At 37.7% G+C, this 22,348-nt stretch overlaps 1 protein-coding gene across 3 annotated transcripts in view; it reads right to left on the minus strand.

The window, feature by feature from the left end:
• Positions 1-14,249: 14,249 nt before the first annotated feature.
• Positions 14,250-22,348, minus strand: part of UBE2D1 (ubiquitin conjugating enzyme E2 D1) — a 36,519-nt gene continuing 28,420 nt past the window's right edge. For 2 of the 3 annotated variants that reach the window (XM_070780409.1, XM_019952783.2), the window contains 4 exons: positions 21,768-21,845; positions 20,253-20,358; positions 15,839-15,932; positions 14,250-15,120 (listed from right to left, as the gene is read on the minus strand). In XM_070780409.1, coding sequence (XP_070636510.1) covers positions 15,075-15,120; positions 15,839-15,932; positions 20,253-20,358; positions 21,768-21,845 — 324 coding nt within the window. In that variant the 3' untranslated portion in view covers positions 14,250-15,074. The remainder of the gene's footprint in view (positions 15,121-15,838; positions 15,933-20,252; positions 20,359-21,767; positions 21,846-22,348) is intronic. The other variant, XM_019952785.2, reaches the window with a different exon arrangement.

Consider the following 22,348-nt stretch of genomic DNA (forward strand, 5'->3'; position numbering starts at 1 on the left):
AGGAGAGTGAAAAAGTTGGCTTAAAGCTCAACATTCAGAAAACGAAGATCATGGCATCTGGTCCCATCACTTCATGGGAAATAGATGGGGAAACAGTGGAAACAGTGTCAGACTTTATTTTGGGGGGCTCAAAAATCACCACAGATGGTGCTTGCAGCCATGAAATTAAAAAACACTTACTCCTTGGAAGGAAAATTATCACCAAGCTAGATAGCATATTGAAAAGCACAGATATTACTTGACCAACAAAGGTCCATCTAGTCAAGGCTATGATATTTCCAGTGGTCATGTATGGATGTGAGAGTTGGACTGTGAAGAAAGCTGAGTGATGAAGAACTCATGCTTTTGAACTGCGGTGTTGGAGAAGACTCTTGAGAGTCCCTTGGACTGCAAGGAGATCCACCCAGTCCATCCTAAAGGAGATCGGTCCTGGGTGTTCATTGGAAGGACTGATGCTAAAGCTGAAACTCCAATACTTTGGCCACCTCATGCAAAGAGTTGACTCATTGGAAAAGACCCTGATGCTTAGAAGGATTGGGGGCAGGAGAAGGGAACGACAGAAGGTGAGATGGCTAGATGGCATCACCGACTCGATGGACATGAGTTTGAGTGAACTCCAGGAGTTGGTGATAGACAAGGAGGCCTGATGTGCTGTGATTCATGGGGTCGCAAAGAGTTGGACACAACTGAGCGACTGAACTGAACTGAATTGATACCTCAGTATTGCAGGTGTGAGCTGATGGTTTTTATTTTACTCACTTTTTACCTTATACACCTGTATTGTTTTGCATTTTTTCCAGAATACAACAATAATATTTATCATTAAACATTTTTAAAACTCTGTTTCTAGTAGAAGCCACTGCTATGCTAAATATTGCAGTGAGTTCTAGAAATACAAAGGTGATTAAAGCATGATCTATCTGTTTAAATCTCCTGGGAGAGTAGGGAATGGCTTCATAGAGTAGGTGACATTTGAACTATTTTTTTCAAGCAAGGAAGGGTAGAAGTGCTTTCCAGAAAAGGGAAACAGTATGTGCAAGTCACAGATGCACAACGATATGGTGTCCTCAGAAAGATAAAATATATGTGAAAAGGAGTGGTCTGAGACAACCTAAGAGATTGGGCGGCATTAGTTTGTGAAAGGCTATGTGTGATATGCTAAGGAATTTGTTAGTAAAAGATGGACAAATAGCTTTTTAGGCAGCTTAAACTCATTTTTAGAAATATCTCTTCCAATGGCAACCCACACCAGTACTTTGCCTGGAAAATCCCATGGATGGAGGAGCCTGGTAGGCTGCAGTCCATGGGGTAGTTAAGAGTCGGATACAACTGAGCGCCTTCACATTCACTTTTCACTTTCATGCATTGGAGAAGGAAATGGCAACCCACTCCAGTGTTCTTGCCTGGAGAATCCCAGGGACAAGGGAGCCTCATGGGCTGCCATCTATGGGGTCACACAGAGTCGGACACGACTGAAGTGACTTAGCAGCAGTAGCAGTAGCAGGCATATGGAAAGTGATGAAAATGAGACTGTAAAGAAGGGGATGAATTAGGAGGCTATTGCCATAACCTAGGAAAGAGGTTAAGATCCTGATCCAAGATTCTGCCATGGCTCACACTCCAAAGGCATTTCTAAGTACAATCAGCAGGCTTTCATTAATAGGTGGAAGCCAAGAATGATTCTGAGGATTCTAGTATGACAAACTGATCTAATTCCAGTTCTGTACTCTGCTAAGTAAGTAGCCCTAAACAAACACTTTTATTACATCATTTTGCTGATTAAAAACTTACACTGATTTCTTGTGCATGTGTGCTAAGTACGTCAAGCATGTCTGACTCTTTGTGACCCCACAGACTCTACCCCACCAGATTTCATTGTCCATGGGATTTTCCAGGCAAGAATACTGGAGTGGGTTGCCATACCTTCCCCTCCAGGGGATCTTCCCAACCTAGGGATCGAACCCAGGTCTCCTGTGTCCATCTCCTGCATTGACAGGTGGGTTCTTTATGGGGGAAGCCCCACTGATCTCTTACAGGCCATCAAATCAAGGTTTCACATTGAGGTAATCTGCCTTCTCCACCTAAGCTTTTCTCTCATTAATTGCACACAGATTTACCAAGCCCATTTTTACTTGTTTTTACTGTTTTATCTCTGTTTGGTTTCTCTTATTTGAATGAATGTCTTCCCCACTAAAGTCAGTTCAGTCACTCAGTCATGTCCGACTCTTTGCAACCCCATGAATCACAGCACACCAGGCCTCCCTGTCCATCACCAACTCCCGGAGTTCACTCAAACTCATGTCCATCGAGTCAGTGATGCCATCCAGCCATCTCATCCTCTGTCATCCCCTTCTCCTCTTGCCCCCAATCCCTCCCAGCATCAGAGTCTTTTCCAATGAGTCAACTCTTTGCATGAGGTGGCCAAAGTATTGGAGTTTCAGCTTTAGCATCAGTCCTTCCAATGAACATCCAGGACCGATCTCCTTCAGGATGGACTGGGTGGATCTCCTTGCAGTCCAAGGGACTCTCAAGAGTCTTCTCCAACACCGCAGTTCAAAAGCATGAGTTCTTCATCACTCAGCTTTCTTCACAGTCCAACTCTCACATCCATACATGACCACTGGAAAAACCATAGCCTTGACTAGATGGACCTTTGTTCGTCAAGTAATATCTGTGCTTTTCAATATGCTATCTAGCTTGGTGATAATTTTCCTTCCAAGGAGTAAGTGTTTTTTTAATTTCATGGCTGCAATCACCATCTGTGGTGATTTTTGAGCCCCCCAAAATAAAATCTGACACTGTTTCCACTGTTTCCCCATCTATTTCCCATGAAGTGATGGGACCAGATGCCATGATCTTCGTTTTCTGAATGTTGAGCTTTAAGCCAACTTTTTCACTCTCCTCTTTCACTTTCATCAAGAGGCTTTTTAGTTCCTCTTCACTTTCTGCTATAAGGGTGGTGTCATCTGCATATCTGAGGTTATTGATATTTCTCCCAGCAATCTTGATTCCAGCTTGTGCTTCTTCCAGCCCACTAAAATATGCCACTTAAAATCATAAGTATCTTCTGAGACCCAGTTCACTCATTTGTTTACTCAATAAATGTTTGAGCTCTTGTGTGCCAGATACTGTGGTAGGTCCCAAGGAATCAAAAATGAGAAACATTAAAGATCTCATGGTTAATGACACGGATAATACAGCATAGTGAGGGTACTGATAAAGATACACACTGGGGATAGAGTGATGTCAGGACTATAGTTGTGTAAGTTGACCCTTGCTTGTGCCCCACTCCTAAGAAAAATTTGGCATCTCTCCACAGACAAAAGTGCCTTTGTGGGAACTATAAGTGTCTATAATGAGGGATCTGGGAGGAATCTTGCCAAATGTGCACTGAGTAATAGACATACAAACCATGATCTTCGTCCTGGCGTTGGACCCTGCAGTGGCCCATGAACTGGCTCCAGCCCTTCATGTCCTCAGCTCAGAAACTCCTGAAAAACACTGTCTTAGACAATCACATATGGATGAAAGATCCATTGTGGAGCTCAAGGTTTCTAGCAGAGAACTTCCAGGACAATATTGAAGCAAAAGAATTACAAGTTTGGACATACCAGAAGGGGTTAAAAACAAACAAACAAACATGATTTTACCACATCAACCCTCCCCCAACACAGCACAGCTTAGGGCCAGGAGCTATCTTCTGAGCCTGTGATATCTCCAACAAGGGAAAGTGAGAGTGTGTGAGTGACCACCTGGCCTCCCCAGCTGTGTGGAACACAGAAAGGAGCTCATTTCCTTTTCAGCCCATCCATGAACTTAATCACAAACTTCAGGACTGGGGAGTGGGAAGAGTCTGGGAGGACACCAGATAGAATTCCTGGAGAAGGTTGAAAGAACACGGTTCATACTGTGCTGTGGACTCCATCAAGAAACTATAAGCTGCTGGGGATGCATCACTCATGATCCCCATAACTGGTCCACAAGCTCCCCCAGTTCTTGGCACAAGCTAATATACACACATGCTCCCACCCTGTGTCCAGCTCCCTGTGTGCATTTCTGACAACAGTAGTGATGAAATTGAACGGGGCCCCCAGGCACAGAGGCATCATTTTGATATCTATTTCTTTAGGCAAGAGTCCAGCCTTCATGACCTTCCCTGAATTCCGAAGGGCAGATTCAAACACACCCATGTTAGTGCATGTAGATATCCCTCATTCTACTTAATGGTTGCATAGCAGAAAAGAATCCTCCCGCCAATGCAAGTGATGCAGGAGACACAGTTTCGATCCCTGGGTCAGGAAGACCCCCTGGAGTAAAGAAATAATAACCCACTCCAGGATTCTTGCCTGGAAAGTTCCATACACAGGGGAGCATAGTGGGTTACAATGTGTGGGGTCACAAAGAGTCAGACACGACTGAGCACACACAGAAAGCCAGCCAGAATCTGCAAGCCAGAAAGAAAACCATAGCTTTAGCACCACCTTTGGGAAAACAAAAGGGAAGCTATCAGCACTTGGTGAGGTAGTTAAAGGATTGAAGATGGCATTTTAGGCACCATGAACAGATTGACCCAAGTGTGAGACTGAGAAGCACCACTCTACTGGAAGTGGAAGAGGTTGGTGGCCAATGGGAAATGCAGGAAGTTTGGTGGGAGGCAGGGAGTGGAAAATGAGTCTGGAGATGCAAGCCACATCAGATCATGACAGTCCAGGTTTAAGGGCTCAGAAATTTAATTCTGCTGGTTGAAATTGGAAATGAATGTGTGAGCCATAGGACACATATAAATCTGATAAAAATGAGCTTCAAAGCAGAAGTGTAGGATTCACAGGCTAACCCATTAGAATCTCCATTCTCTCTTTCCCAGACTCCTCTCCAAAACCTCTGAGGCTGTGGAGAACTATTAATAAACTTATTATTATTATATATATTTTTTTGGCTGCACTATGCAGCATGCAGGATCTTAGCTTCTCCACTCAACCCACAGTGAAAGCACAGAGTCTTACCATTGAACTGCCAGGGAAGTCTCTCAATATTTTTCAAAATGATAACCCACAAGATTAAATTCCAGTTATTAGTAGATGGAATAGTTTTGACTTTCTCAGGATGGTTAATCTGAGGATGGGGGAAAGATAGGAGGTTGTGCCAGTAGTGCATTTAAAGAGTGCAGAAATAGGGTAGCGGTCTCCAGATAGGTGGTCTTACTGAAAACCTGAATGAGATGAAATATATCAAAAGTAATCTCTGAATTTGGGTGGTCATTCTTCTCCTGGAGTACAGGCTACAGCTGAGAGTTTGGCCTTAGCACAGGCAGCAGGCCGCTGCTGGGGAAGAGAAGCTAACAGAGCTATCTGTGGTTGCACAGTGCTAGAGTGACAAAGCTAGAAAATTAAAGGACCTCAACATGCAACTTGTTTTCTCAGAATCTTGAGCTAAAGAAATAAACTTTTGAAAACAAAGAATAAATTTTTGCAGTTTCATAGCATTGAGAAGACAAACACTTGCCAGAGGACAGGGGCCTCAATGAATGTTCAGTTCAGTCACTCAGTCGTGTCCAATTCTCTGCGACCCCATGAATTGCATCACGCCAAGCCTCCCTGACCATCATCAACTCTCGGAGTTCACTCAAACTCATGTCCATCGAGTCGGTGATGCCATCCAGCCATCTCATCCTCTGTCATCCCCTTCTCCTTCTGCCCCCAATCCCTCCCAGCATCAGAGTCTTTTCCAATGAGTCAACTCTTCACATGAGGTGGCCAAAGTATTGGAGTTTCAGCTTTAGCATCAGTCATTCCAAAGAACACCCAGGACTGATCTCCTTCAGAATGGACTGGTTGGATCTCCTTGCAGTCCAAGGGACTCGCAAGAGTCTTCTCCAACACCACAGTTCAAAAACATCAATTCTTCATCACTCAGCTTTCTTCACAGTCCAACTCTCACATCCATACATGACCACTGGAAAAACCATAGCCTTGACTAGATGGACCTTTGTTGGCCAAGTAACCTCTCTTCTTTTGAATATTCTATCTAGGTGGGTCATAACTTTCCTTCCAAAAAATAAACGTCTTTTAATATCATGGCTGCAATCACCATCTACAGTGATTTTGGAGCCCCCCAAAAAAATAAAGTCTGACACTGTTTCCGCTGTTTCCCCATATATTTCCCATGAAATGATGGGACCAGATGCCATGATCTTCGTTTTCTGAATGTTGAGCTTTAAGCCAACTTTTTCACTCTCCTCTTTCACTTTCATCAAGAGGCTTTTTAGTTCCTCTTCACTTTCTGCCATAAGGGTGGTGTCATCTGCATATCTGAGGTTATTGATATTTCTCCCAGCAATCTTCATTCCAGCTTGTGCTTCTTCCAGCCCAGTGTTTCTCATGATGTACTCTGCATAGAAGTTAAATAAGCAGGGTGACAATATACAGCCTTGACGTACTCCTTTTCCTATTTGGAGCCAGTCTGTTGTTCCATGTCCAGTTCTAACTGTTGCTTCCTGACATGCATACAAATTTCTCAAGAGGCAGGTCAGGTGCTCTGGTATTCCCATCTCTTTCAGAATTTTCCACAGTTTATTGTGATCCACACAGTGAAAGGCTTTGGCATAGTCAATAAAGCAGAAATATATGTTTTCCTGGAACCCTCTTGCTTTTTCAGTGATCCAGCAGAAGTTGGCAATTTGATCTCTGGTTCCTCTGCCTTTTCTAAAACCAGCTTGAACATCTGGAAGTTCACGGTTCAGATATTGCTGAAGCCTGGCTTGGAGAATTTTGAGCATTACTTTACTAGCATGTGAGATGAGTGCAATTTTGCGGTAGTTTGAGCATTCTTTGGCATTGCCTTTCTTTGGGATTGAAATGAAAACTGACCTTTTTCAGTCCTGTGGCCACTGCTGAGTTTTCCAAATGTGCTGGCATATTGAATGAAGCACTTTCACAGCATCATCTTTCAGGATTTGAAATAGCTCCACTGGAATTCCATCACCTCCACTAGCTTTGTTCGTAGTGATGCTTTCTAAGGCCCACTTGACTTCACATTCCAGGATGTCTGGCTCTAGGTGAGTGATCACACCATCATGATTATCTTGGTCATGAAGATCGTTTTGTACAGTTCTTCTGTGTATTCTTGCCATCTCTTCTTAATATCTTCTGCTTCTGTTAGGTCCATACCATTTCTGTCCTTTATCGAGCCCATCTTTGCATGAAATATTCCCTTGATATCTCTAATTTTCTTGAAGAGATCTCTAGTATTTCCCATTCTGTTGTTTTTCTCTATTTCTTTGAATTGATCACTGAGGAAGGCTTTCTTATCTCTTCTTGCTATTCTTTGGAACTCTGCATGCTTATGTCTTTCCTTTTCTCCTTTGCCTTTTGCCTCTCTTCTTTTCACAGATATTTAAGGCCTCCCGAGACAGCCATTTTGCTTTTTTGCATTTCTTTCCCATGAGGCTTGTCTTGATCTCTGTCTCCTGTACAATGTCACGAACCTCCGTCCATAGTTCATCAGGCACTCTATCAGATTTAGTTCCTTAAATCTATTTCTCACTTCCACTGTATAATAATAAGGGATATGATTTAGGTCATACCTGAATGGCCTAGTGGTGGTCCCTACTTTCTTCAATTTAAGTCTGAATTTGGCAATAAGGAGTTCATGATCTGAGCCACAGTCAGCTTCCGGTCTTGTTTTTACTGACTGTATAGAGCTTCTCCATCTTTGGCTGCAAGAATATAATCAGTCTGATTTCAGTGTTGACCATCTGGTGATGTCCATGTAGAGTCTTCTCTTGTGTTGTTGGAAGAAGGTGTTTGCTATGACCAGTGTGTTCTCTTGGCAAAACTCTATTAGCCTTTGCCCTGTTTCATTCTGTATTCCAAGGCCAAATTTGCCTGTTACCCCAGGTGTTTCTTGACTTCCTACTTTTGCATTCCAGTCCCCAAAGAATGTACTAGCAGTTAAAAGACTAATGTGGAGATCTAACACTAATGATCTACAGCCTCCCTTTTAACCTGGGGCACTTAATCTGGATGTGGTATAAGGCTGAGAATTCAGGCTTGATCTCTGAGAGTGGCTGTTCATAACAGAAAAGCTAGTAGTACTTTTGATGACTGTACTGAGCAGAAGTGACAAAATGGTAGATTTGAAAGACTTCAAACATATGGTTAGTCCTCCATCAAGATATTTGCCATATTCTGTAAATCTTAGAAGCAAGAGGCTAAACCTTTGAATCAAAAATACCATTGAAAAGCAGAATGAAATTTCTTGTAATTTCTCTGGTCTAAGGAAAGCAAGAGAATCCTAGAGGGTTGTGCACTATGCACAAGGGTAAACTAGACATAGACTGAATCTCATAAAACTGCAACCAGCTTCAACTAAGCACAGACCCTGATTGCCTTACAGTGATCATCTTTGCATACTATTTGTCTGGCAGAGGAGAGGGTGAGCCATCTCTTGTTGAAGAGAACAGTGTCTAGACTCTACAGTTTCTATACACAGTATATGGTTTCAATAAAAGCATGAAAGCACATTCACACAGGTGATTCATTTCCTTGAAGTTAACAAAGACTTAAAATAATGGTAATTAAGGACTTCAAAAACAGAAACATGGACAAAATAAACAATTTTGGAACAAAATAGAAAACTGAAATATGTTAAAAAATCAAATGATAGTTCTAGAACTGAGAAAGACAATCTGCAGTTAACTACAATATCTGAAATTGAGGAGATAGTTTTAAGAGCAGATTGATATGCAGGAGACAGGATTAGTGAACTGGAAAAGAAAAGATGAATACAAAATTTCGAAACAGAAACTCAAAGGAAAAAAAGAGAAAATATAGGGAAAACGTTAGGAAACAGATCTAGTACATTTTATACTGGAGTCCTAAAGGGGAAAAATAGAATGGGACAGAGGCAATATTTGATGAAATAAGGGCCAAGATTTTCCAAAACTCATGAAAATGTATCAACCTATAGATCAAGAAGCTCTATGAACCTCAAGCAGAATAAGACAAAGAAAATTATATGTTGTAACATCACAATAAACCTCTTAAGTAAAAAATATATATATATAAAATCTTAAAAGCAGTCAGAGAAATTAGATACTTTTTAAAGCAGCAACAATAAACCTAATAGCAGATTTCTCAACAGAATTGTGGGATCCGAAGACAATGGAATGATATCTTTAAAGTGCTGAAAGAAAATAGCAAGCTAAATCCTGCTTCCAAAGAAAATATCCTATATAAATTATAGCAAAACAAAAAAAGAAAGAAAAAGAGTATTTGTCACCAGAAGACTTGCACTAAAAGCAAAACTAAATGAAGTTCTTTAGTCAGAAGGCAAATGATCTCAGATAGAAACATGAAAATTCAAGAAGCAATGAGGACCACTGGAAAAGTATATATGGAGATCAGTATACTGGCAATAACACACACAAGAAGACTGTCTTGTGGAATTTAACATATATGTAGAATCAAACTTCATAATGATAATGCAAAATGTGGGAAAGGAGTTAACAGGGCTCAAATAGCTCTTACATTATGGGAAAATTGTATAAGTAATAATTTACATTAAACTGAGATAAGACAAAGATGGATCTTTTAATTCATGGTAATCACAAAAAAATAAAAGGATGTCTAATAAGTTATTAGAGGGAAAAATGGGAGTATTATAAAAACTGAAACAAAAGAGGACAAGAAAGGAGGAAAAAATAAAACATGATTTTAAATATATCAGGAACATGGGAATTCCCTGGCCATCCAGTGGCTGGGTGCTTTCACTGATGTGGCCTGGGTTCAATCCCTGGTGGGGAAGCTAAGATCCCACAAACTGAACAGCACGGCCAAAATATTAATTTATTTTAAAAAATCAGTAATGTAGTAGGTAGAAACCAAACTATATCAAATGCAAAGGACTAAATATTTCAATTAAAATACTAAAATTGTCATGTTGTGGACTTCCCTGCTGGTCCAGTGGTTAAGACTCTCAGCTCCCAATGCAGGGGACCCAGGTTCGATCCCTGGTCAGGGAACTAGATCCCACATGCATGAATAAATAAAATAAATAAATAAAATTGTCATGTTGGATTAAAAACCAAATCAGAGAAAACAAAACTATAATTAGTACAGGAGACACACGTTTTTTAAAAAGACACAGAAAGGCCCAAAATTAAATAACACAGAGATACACTACAATACTAACCAAAAAGAAAGCTGTATTAATATTAAAGTAGACTTTAAGCTAAAAGCATTATTAGAGATAAAGACATTTCTTAATGAGAAAGGGATCATTCTGCCAGTAAAATATCATGACTTCACCTATGAGTGTAGTGTGTGTGTGTGTTTCCAACAATATGACTTCAAAATCTTTACAGCAAATATAAACTAAAAAATAGACAATTTCACAATCATAAAGGGGAAACTTGGGACTTCCCTGGTTAAGAATCTGCCTTCTAACTCAGGGGACATGGGTTCAATCCCTGGTCCCTGGTAGATGAACTAAGATTCCACCTTGCATGGGACAACTAAGCCTTCACTCCACAACTAGAGAGAAGAAACCAAAATGTGATGCAGTCAAATAAATATTTTTTTAAAAGAGGGGGTAAATTTGCACACATCACCCATAATGGCTGTGAGAACAAATATCATAAGCACAATTAACAAACTTGACCTTTCAAGAAGAAAGAACAGTCTTGTCAACAAATGGTGCACCAGGTTGGCCCTCAGCTGGCATCTAGCTTTTGAAACTCTTCCTATGCACTGTGAGGTTGTATCTGCTGTGCTGGCATCATTTCAGTGAACACCTGCTTACCTTCTGGGAGCCTAGAATTTTGGTGGGCCATGTATGCCTACATGGTTTAGCCCCCAGTAAAGCCCCTGAACACTGTGCCCGTGTTCCTGCGTTCACTGCTGGAGGAAGACTCCACTCTGTGTGGCCCCTTCAGAGGGAGCTTCACGGTTTCCTCTAGACTCTGATCTGTCTTTTCTCCTTACAGATGCAGCTGCATACCTCTTCTGTGTTGCTGAAACAAATCAACAAATCTTAGCTGTGAGTATGAGCATATGCTTCATCTTGTGAATTCTTCTATTGGCACATTGAATGTGTGGATGGTCATGGGACCAAGACGAGTGTATTGGAAGTGCTTACACAAATAGCATCACAACTGTTCCCCAAAATGTATATTAAGAGTTTACAATAAAATACTGTACACACTACTCATAGTGTTATTCTGCACTAAAAAGATTTCAACAAAAGCAAGCAAAAGATATGAGGAAAGCATAGCTCAGAACTTGGACACATGACAGCATAATAAAAACAACTTCCTCCTGGGGTGAGAAAGGCATGCCCCTCCCTCTGCAACCACAGAACCTAAGAGAGGGCTGAAAGTAAGTTTTTAAATAAATATCCTATTATATGAAGATGCCTTCAACTGCTAGAACTTTTAGGTGAATATTCCCTCTTCCTATTAATATAAAACCACATTCTTACATAATGAGAGCAGAAATTTAAATGTAACATGATATAAATAAGTGATAGAACACTATTTTAGGTTATCACCCAGACACTATTGCATCACAAATTATTTCTAGAACCAAAAATGTCAGCTGTCCACAAATTTTCTACTAATTTCTAGTACAAAATTATTACTACTACAAAATTATTACTATTAATGAAAAAATTCCTGGTCAAAGTGTATCAATATGAAGTTTAGGAGTTTGCAGATCTCAGTGCAAAAAAAAATTTTTAGAAATGACTAGTTATGGGCTTCCTTAGTGGCTCAGATGGTAAGGAATCTGCCTGCAATGCAGGAGAGCTGTGTTCTATCCCTGGGTCAGGAAGATCGCCTAGAGAAGGGAACAGCAATGCACTCCAGTATTCTTACCTAGAGAACCCATGGACAGAGGAGCCTCATGGGCTACAGTCCGTAAGGTCGCAGAGTCACACATGACTGAGAGACTAAGCAGCAGCAGCAGCAGCAGCAGCAGCAGCAGCAATCTACACATAGGAATTTCTATTAGTGAAATCAAATGAATCTCTACCTGCTATCTTGTCTGTACAACACAACTGTCAGAGCAGTCAGAGAAGTACTATAAAAAAATGAGAACTGTCACAAATAATCGGCATCACATTTTAGGGCCATTAAACTGCAATTAAACTTCTGCTTTAAGAAAAATTTTTGGAAGTCATAGTTAACAGTTGATAGAGTGATGGAAATAAACTTTTAAAATCTGGATTTGTCATTATTTTATTATATTAATAGTCACTTCAACAGCTTCACCAAGAATGTCTCTTAATCCAAGGAGAAAATAAATTTCCCTAATCTTCCCACATTAAAAATACACAACTGTGACAGAGCAGGATTCTGTAAAACATCAATGACTGAATCATGTACAAAGCAGGTCATTGTGATAAAACAATAAAGGAAATGAAACACTACATATGGTCATGTTTTTATCATTTTTTAAAAAGTTACTCTTTTGAATACTAACTCAGCACAAGTTACGCTTGTGCAGTTTGTTTCTCACCTAACCCATTTTGATTCTTTTGAAATTGACTAAGTAACTTTAAAAATTCCCCTAACAGAATTCATGGAGGGGTAGCAAAAATGAATAATCATATATGGTTCACACAGGCATGTGTAAAGCTTGTTCAGGAATCGTATGCTTTTGAGATAGTTGGGGGATAAGGGTTAGGTTATCCTGCATAGCCTGATAAATATACAATAAATCATGGATTTATTGTATATGGCAGTTGTCAGTGTCCAGAATCCAATTTCAATACGGTTTCTAACTGTCTCAAAGCACTGAGGACCTTAAAAGGTGGGATTCAAAAGACTACCCATTTTCCTCATTCCCAAGAGGTCCTTAAATTAATGGCTAATCTATGGAAGAAGGTCCTTGTCTTCAGATTTAGTTAGGTACTAATGTACTCTTTTTTAGAATTAAACACATCAATAAACCCAAAATAGTGATCTGACTGATCATTATGCTGCTTCTGACTTTTAATTAATGACGAGAATCTGTACTCACTCAAGAGAGTGGCTGTACATTTCATATGTAAGCAAAGGCAAACAAGAGTTAGGCAAGCTTCAAAACTTTAATACAGAAAAAAAGACACTTCCAAAAATAAATGTCACACAAATAAAAGGTTTTTAAAGAGTGAAAGATATTCATGGAACAAAACCCTTTATTATCAAAATATACTAAATACTTAAATCTAATGATGTTGAAGGTTCAAATTCTGGGCCAGTGTAGCTTATAATAACATAGTAAAGTAGTGTTTTTCATGATAAGGCTGTTTTAAGACATCACTTAATATAGTTACTTTTTAAACGTATATTTTCTTAAACATCCATTTCAAAATTCATTTATTTATTTTACATTCATTTGTAAAACACATTTTCTAACACTGGGTTATTTTGTGCTTAATAATAATGAACCATGGTAAAATACTTCAGTGATTTAAAATCTTTGCTAATGACTATACCCATTACAGATTTTTTGGATACTTATACAGCTACTGCAATAATCAGAAGACCTACAATTCTTCTTAAAAATGACACTCAAGTTTGGTAAACATGCTAATAATTAGAGATGTATTTTTTTTCTAAGTTAGATCATCAGGATTTTCTAGTTTGTTTTTTTTTTTAATCTGCAAAGATAATCTGCTCATTTAAGCCACTTTAAACTGACAAATTATAAAACAGAGGAAAGGTGTCATTTTAGAATTTTCTTTATAATTTCTATGGTTAAAACATGGATGTCCTCTTTCAAACTGTGATAGCACTAAAATTCTGTTTTTGAAATTCTAGATTTTAAAATGTTAAGAAATACAACGCTAGTTACATCTAGAGGGGTATTTTAATGAATTAACCTAATTACTCTTTAAGTCTATAAAGACTTTTTCTTCAATGTGGGTGACACTGCCTTATATTCATCTCAGTACTCTAGAAAATAATTCATTTTATATGTGATCCAAGACAAACTCCGACATATTCTAAATTCTATTCTATAACAACTAATGTATATCATCCTTTAGATTGACAATTTAGTAGACAGATACAAATCTAAAGCAAAGTTTATATAATTAATGGTGCTTAAGTTGGACACAACTGAGAGACTAAGCACGCACTCAATACCAAGTACAACAGACTTCATCCTTACAATTTGGAATTAATTTTCATGCAAAATTTTATATAGAGTATTGATCCTTACTTGTAGATAAGGCAAATTTTTATCTTTCAAAGTAATCAAGACAAATAGTAGAAAAAGCATTTTATTTAAATGGAAAAAGCTACATTAAGATCTGTAAAAGGTGTCAATATAATATTGCCTATACAGAAAAAAATTCAGATGTGAATAGCAACAAATAAAAGTTATACAGCTTTCTACTTAGCAGTGCAATTAATTCACATTGTAATAAAGTTAAGTCAAGTATAACAAAATCAAAACGTTTTACCATAATCAGTATACTGAGAATTACAGTGTAAAGATCATTTCAGGTTTAAGAAATCTGCAATCAATCTACAGAATACCCCAAGACAAGGGAGACAGTTAATTCATTTCATTATCAGATGTTGGGTTTTTTCAATACTGTTCACAGGAAAAAAGTAACAAGTTGACATACATGTAAATAGAATATATTTAGTCTATACAGTAAAAAAATACAAATTATAAAGTGAGCTAACAAAGAATGAAATCTGAATACAGATTTATAAAACTGACAACATCTTAGATAACACATACAGTATTTTTCATGTAAAAACATCTAGTTTCAGCAAAAAATAATTTGGTTGCTTTTCAGATGCATTGTAGATCTTGTAAGCTGAAAACGCAGACGTCCACGTATCTTAAAAACCATAATAAATGTCTTTCTCAATGCATACAAAATGATAAATGCTCTCATCACAGTCTCAAGAATATTTTTGGAAGTTTGTTTTGTCTTGCTTCAGAAATACATTTAAAATGGGTAAAAATCAGGATTTCATGGTACAATGAAACAGTAAACAGTGCTCAATTTACTGCTAATGTTGAAAAAAACCTAGATTTTACAGTACTCTGGTATATATGAAATTTTTTTTGATTTTACATTGCATATTTCTGAGTCCATTCTCTTGCGTGTCTGTTGTATCTGTAGATATACAAAAGGGATACAGTAAAAACATACAAATTAAATGTTTTAGAAGATCTGTCTATGTAAAACTGTCTAACTTTTTACATTTAATCACAATAATCATACATATACCAATTATTGGGTCAATGTGACTTTGGTTCATACATAAATAAAACAGAAAACATAAGGGATTTCTTAAACTAATAGATCTCTTTACAACCTATATGAAAATGTACCTAAGTTATAAATAACAAAATAAAGAAGTCAATTTCTAATACAAATCCATAAAAGCCAACCCTGAATGGCCATTATCTGTAAAATGCGTATGAATCAATGGTACCAGCAAGATGTAGGTCAGTTTAGGGGTAGTTAGGGATAACTTCTCTTCCTGGAGAAAGTAAGGAATATGATATTCCGTAGTTTTCAATTACCAACTTCTTAAGTTTTAGATTTACTACTTAGAATTATATATAGCTTGACAGTTACTATCAAAAAACATGCATATTATGCAAAGGCAAAATAAGTACTATTAAACAGTAAAGGATGAAACAATAAGTGGGAAGGGGTGAGATTTTTTGTAAAAAGAGTAACAGTTTTAAAAGAAAGATTTACTCCTTTGGAAAGATAAACAAGAAAAATACTAAGCGTAACTAAATGTACTTAAATACACTGATAATACTTATGTTTTGGCAGACTACATAGAAATGCATAGAAACCAATGTAAGCAAACACTTACTTTTCTTTGTCTGATTTATAGATTTGAGCAATATCTGGTACTAAGGGATCATCTGGATTAGGGTCACAAAGCAGAGAACATATGGACAATAAAACTAGATTTAAAAGAGAACACCATATTAGGTAATGAGTTTTCTACTTTATACAAAAGTACATATGTAAAAATAATTTTAATGAATACACAATAAACTTACAAAGAAAAAAAGCAAAATGAACACATTAAATTACATTTGAGATTAAAACATACAGACTCCAAATACACAGCTGGAAAATATTAGTATAGCATCCTAACCTCAGATGTTTCTTAGAGATACTTTTTTACTTTAACAAGAAAACTGTCCACTTTTTATTCTATTTTAATGCAAAAAATCTGTGTTCTAATCAATTCAAGGTAAAACAATCAAATTATAGGTAATAGTTCAAACTATTTTGGGAGACTGAGCCCATGCACTTTTTATTTGAGCTTAGAGCTAAAGAGGGAAGATTTGTAAATTATTTTCAATGAAATTTTTTATTACATGTACAGTATTTGTATCAAATGCATTTAAAAATAATATGCACAGCTATCATTACATAACTTGTATATTTTACAATGTAAATTAAAATTGAAAAAATATAGTAGTTGTTTCTTGCCATGTTGAATCCAAATACTAATGCAAATAGCTATATTTTAAAAAGCAAAAACAAACCAACAAAAAAACTAAGTGTCTGAAAAAGAAGGGATCAAGGACTCTGGTTCCTCATTGTCTGCTTCCATGCCACCACTTCCAAGGGGATACATGGAGTCTTTGGAACAATCTTCCATCTTCACCTTCCTCTACTATGTTCATTTATCTTTTTCTACTGTTACACATCCAAAGGTGAATTTATAAGGCAGAGGTGATCCTTAAATGACCTGGAAAGGGGGCGATAAGGGCTAAGAAAAACTAACATTTCATTCCTCTTTTATCTTCCGTCTACCCAAAGAAAATTTAAGTCTGTATATTAAACAAACAGGGTAAATTATCTGGGCTCATGTCTCCAGAAAGTTTCCAAACTTAACTCATGATAAAAAGTGAAATAAAACATTTAAAATATTAAAAAGTGAAAAATGAACACATATAAAGAAAATACACGCTACTTTATAAACTAAGCAAGAAGGAGGTTCCTCATCTCCTCCCTCCTGCTACCAAGAGCCCTGTACCCTGATTTCACTATTATGCATACAAAACAAATGTTTTAAGGGAAAAGGTAAATATAGTTAATGTTCATTTGAGGCCACAGGATTGGAAAAGGTAAGTTTTCATTCCAATCCCAAAGAAAGGCAATGCCAAAGAATGCTTAAACTACCACACAATTGCACTCATCTCACACGCTAGTAAAGTAATGCTCAAAATTCTCCAAGCCGGGCTTCAGTAATATGTGAACCGTGAACTTCCAGATGCTCAAGCTGGATTTTGAAAAGGCAGAAGAACCACAGATAAATTGCCAACATCCACTGGATCATCAAAAAAGCAAGAGAGTTCCAGAAAAACATCTATTTCTCTTTATGGACTATGCCAAAGCTTTTGATTGTGTGGATCACAATAAACTGGAAAATTCTGAAAGAGATGGGAATACCAGACCACTTGACCTGCCTCTTGAGAAATCTATATGCAGGGCAGGAAGCAACAGTTAGAATTGGACATGGAACAACAGACTGGTTCCAAATAGGAAAAGGAGTACATCAAGGCTGTATATTGTCACCCTGCTTATTTAACTTATACGCAGAGAACATCATGAGAAACGCTGGGCTGGATGAAACACAAGCTGGAATCAAGATTATGGGAGAAATATCAATAACCTCAGATATGCAGATGACACCACCCATATGGCAGAAAGTGAAGAGGAACTAAAAAGCCTCTTGATGCAAGTGAAAGAGGAGAATGAAAAAGTTGGCTTAAAGCTCAACATTCAGAAAACGAAGATCATGGCATCTGGTCCCATCACTTCATGGCAAACAGATGGGAAACAGTGGCTGACTATTTTTGGGGGCTCCAAAATCACTGCAGTTGGTCACTGCAGCTATGAAATTAAAAGACGCTTACTCCTTGGAAGAAAAGTTATGACCAACCTAGACAGCATGTTAAAAAGCAGAGACATTATTTTGTCAACAAAGGTCCGTCTAGTCAAGGTTATGGTTTTTCCAGTAGTCATCTATGGCAGTTGGACTATAAAGAAAGCTGAGCGCAGAATTGATGCTTTTGAATTGTGGTGTTGGAGAAGACTCTTGAGAGTCCCTTGGACTGCAGGGAGATCCAACCAGTCCATCCTAAAGGAGATCAGTCCTGAGTGTTCACTGGAAGGACTGATGTTGAAGCTGAAACTCCAATACTTTGGCCACCTGATGCAAAGAGCTGACTCACTGGAAAAGACACTAATGCTGGGAAAGACTGAAGGCAGGAGGAGAAGGGGACGACAGAGGATGAGATGGTTGGACGGCATCACCAACTCAATGGACATGAGTTTGGGTAAACTCCGGGAGTTGGTGATGGACAGGGAGGCCTGGCATGCTGCAGTCCATGGGGTCGCAAAGAGTCAGACATGACTGAGCGACTGAACTGAACTGAGTGCTTTACTATGTGCTAGTTGCATAGTGACCATATGTAGTAATACTATTATAATTTCTTATTTGACATATGAGGAAACTAAGGTTACGTGAAACTGTTCTTAAAGGACAGCTCCTAAGCTAACTAATGAGAATCGACTGTACAGCACAGGGAATTCTACTCAATGCTCTACGGTGACCTAAATGAGAAGGCAATCCAAAAAATAGGGGATACATATATATGTAAAGTTGATTCACTTTGCTGTACAGCAGAAACTAACACAATATTGTAAAGCAAATATACTCCAACAATTTTTTTTTAAGTTTCTAGAAGTCGACAAAATGAATTGTTTTTTATAAAAAGCTACCAATATCAGAAGGTAAGTATTTAACACCTGACAGTCTGCACTTTCTCTTGTAATTATTTAGCTGCATAGTTCAGTCAGTTCAGTCGCACAGTTGTGTCCAACCCTTTGCCACTCCATGGACTGCAGCACACCAGGCTTCTCTGTCCTTTGCCAACTCCTGGAGCTTGCTCAAACTCACGTCCATTGAGTCGGTGATGCCATCCAACCATCTGATCCTCTGTCATCCCCTTCTCCTCCTGCATAAGCTAACTGAATTTCATTTTGTGATACTATTCCAGGAAAGTTTATTAATCTGAATAACTTTATGACAGTTATCTTTCCTATATCTAGTATGTAACAGTTATGTGAAAGATTTTTTTAAAAACACTAGCATCTACACAAACATTTTATAGGGACATTTTAGGTCAGAAAAAATGCCATTCATAAATAACTAACTCATCTGAAGGGCTGTTACTTGTCTAATACTTGAAATAATCATGGCTGTAGACACTGCTTCCTATAAAGCTTATCAATTTTTACACAAGTTATGTAATCAGGTAGCATTTATTTAAATTTTTTTTAATGATCATCAATTCTTCCTCTAAATTCTTCAAGAGAAATAGTTTCCTTAAATTTTATAAAAAGGGAAAACTACCAAGTTACTTTGAGGGGCAGATGTTTCTATATCAAAATAGTAACTCAGGCTCTCTTCTGTTAGAGACAAGACAAGAGGGTGGCAAAGCAAACAGCGTTAGTGAATGAAACAAACAGCTTCAGATGCCCTATATACACATCTCAAAGAATAATGCTATATAACTGTGAAAGTTGAGAATCTGTATGGAGTATTTATCAGTCCTTACAATGATGCTATTGATTGCCTAAAGTTTAGACTAACATGCTATACGTACTGCATTATTCTAAAGTGTAAATATGTCTTTCTTTTTTTTTGGCCATACCATGAGACTTGTTCCCAGATCAGAGATTGAACCTGGGGCCCTTGGCAGTGAAAGTCTAGAGTCCTACCCATTGGACTGCAAGCAAATTCCTGTCTTTTTAAATCATTTATTTTATCTGCCTAGTTTGCCATTACTTCTTAGATGAAGTAAAAGAGAGGTAAAGCTTTATTATGTCAATAAATAATTCCATTTAATGAACCGGACAACTGGTCCTAAAATCTTATTTTTACTTCTGTGTGTGCATCTCTTTCTGTGTCCCTGTCTGTTTTTAAAGATAAAGCCCAAACTAAAGGAATGAAATGTCAACAGGCTTATCCCCAAATTTCTAGTTCTACCGTTTTAAATTTCTCTCATTTCATCATTTAGATCAGCCCATCAACACCCCTAAGCATAAGTAATACAAAAGCTATGAAAGGAAAGCAAAAGCAAAGCAGAAGAAAACAGTCGATTGGTTTTTTGTTTCAAACTTTGGTCCCTAAGACCTTTTTGCTATATTTTTTCTGTCTCACTGTTATTAACTGTTTTAAGTCTGATAAATGAAATTACCTTTTGACACAGTCAGAGCTGGTGACCATTGTGACCTCAGGATATCAAGACAAATACTTCCATTACTGTTTATGTTTGGATGGTAAATTTTTGTTGTGAAAGCAATCTAAACATAAAACAAAAAAAATTGTTGATAATCCATGAACTATGAAAGCAAACAGAACCAATTTGCTCTAAGGTAAAATGTCCTCAATTTCATATGACCTTAGAGGAGAAATGTATTCAACACAAACTAGATGAGCATCTACTTTATCCGAGTGTAGCTTTAGCTACTGATAATATGAAAGCAAATAAATTCAGTTTCCTGTTCTTCCTAACACCAAGCAATTGAGAAGTATTTTAGAAATTGTAATAAATAAGTCTGTAATAGCTGGTATGACTAGTTGAGTAGCACCTGAGATAATTAACCATGGCTTTCATCACCCCTCAAAGCGACCCTTTCCTTAATTTAATGATCAATTGACACCTGAGTCTAGAAATAGAATGCTGACCCTATTCTGGAGGAAAGTTAAGGGGCCCCAGCTTATTACCTGTGCTAAGAAAGCTACCAAGAATTCCAATCTTTCACAAGAATTGTTGTATCATTTCATATATAATCAGATGTTTTTAAAAATCTAAGGTAATTATCTCATGAGTGACAGAATTTGTTAATGATTCGCTCCCTCACTGACACCCCATCATTTGTTGGTTTCCTTTTTAGAGCTAAGCTAAATTTAATAAGAATGTGTTTTAACCTTTCCTATTTTTGTGCTTAGTTGCTCAGTTGTGTCCAATTCTTTGTGACCCTATGAACTGCAGCTCTTCAGGCTTCTTTGTCTCTGGGGATTCTCTAGGCAAAAATACTTGAGTGGGTTCCCATGCCCTCCTCTAGGGGATCTTCCCAACCCAGGGATCAAACCCAGGTCTCCTACACTGCAGGTGGATTCTTTACCACAGAGCCACCAGGGAAGCCCAAGAATACTGGAGTGGGTAACCTATCCATTCTCCAGGGGAACTTCCCAGCCCAGGAAGCAAACCGGGGTCTCTTGTATTGCAGGCAGATTCTTTACCAGCTTAGCTAGCTACCGAAGCCCTTAATCTTTCCTATACTAAATATAATAAAAGGACTGTATCTTATTTATTATATTTTGTATTCCCCAGTGCAACAGAATATGGTAGGTGCTCAATAAATGTTGGTTGAATACTTAAAAATTGAGAAAGAAGGATCAGCCTTGGAAAGAAAATCCCCGGAATGGAAAAGTCTAATTCTTGACCATAAACACTTCCAAACTACACATATGTAAGGAGGAAGGTAAGATAGGTTAGGGAAGCTAATTTCTAACCTAACAGATACTGCTTTTTGTTTACAGACATAGTAAAATATTTGATGAGGAAACATATTTTAGATTCAGTGGCTTTATGTAAAAGTTTGGACACGCCAACCCACCCACAGTCTTTTGACATCATGAAAACATCTCTGGATAGAAAGTAAATTCCCTGACATAGGGGTGACATCAATGATAAAAATAAAAATACCTTTGGTGGTTTAAAAGGATAGTCTGTCGGAAAATGTACAGTGAGAAAGAAGACTCCACCTTGATATGCGCTATCAGGCTGAAATTACAAAATAATTACATCAGTGTCTGACTGCTGTATTTATTAGTAATCCAAGATGATTCCCTCCAAATATAATGGTTTGAAAAAAAAAATGCCATCCTTTTGTCTTAAGTTCAAATCATTTACCTTGAAAACAGGTTTCTCTTTGTAGGCATGAAGGAGGATTTTCCAGCAATCATGCCAAAATCATAGTTTAAAACAAAACAAAAATAGGACACACACAGTAGAGTGGTATGACTTGACCAAATAAACCTGTTTGTGAGTACCGGTTGTTAAAGATAAGTATACACACAAGACTTTGTGAGAAAAGAATGATGATTCGCAGCAGTAATCAATATCAAAGAAAAGGGTTGAGGCTAGTATATTTCTTCTTAATTATAAAACCTAGGTTTTCATGCTCCTTCCCTTAAAGGGGCAAGAATAGAGATAAATTGAAATGACCGATTTATGAAAAGAAAAGGCTAAGTGACACTATTACATAATTTAAACCTCAAATCTTC

This window comes from Bos indicus, chromosome 26 (genome assembly GCF_029378745.1).
Source record: "Bos indicus isolate NIAB-ARS_2022 breed Sahiwal x Tharparkar chromosome 26, NIAB-ARS_B.indTharparkar_mat_pri_1.0, whole genome shotgun sequence".
Lineage (NCBI taxonomy): Eukaryota > Metazoa > Chordata > Mammalia > Artiodactyla > Bovidae > Bos > Bos indicus.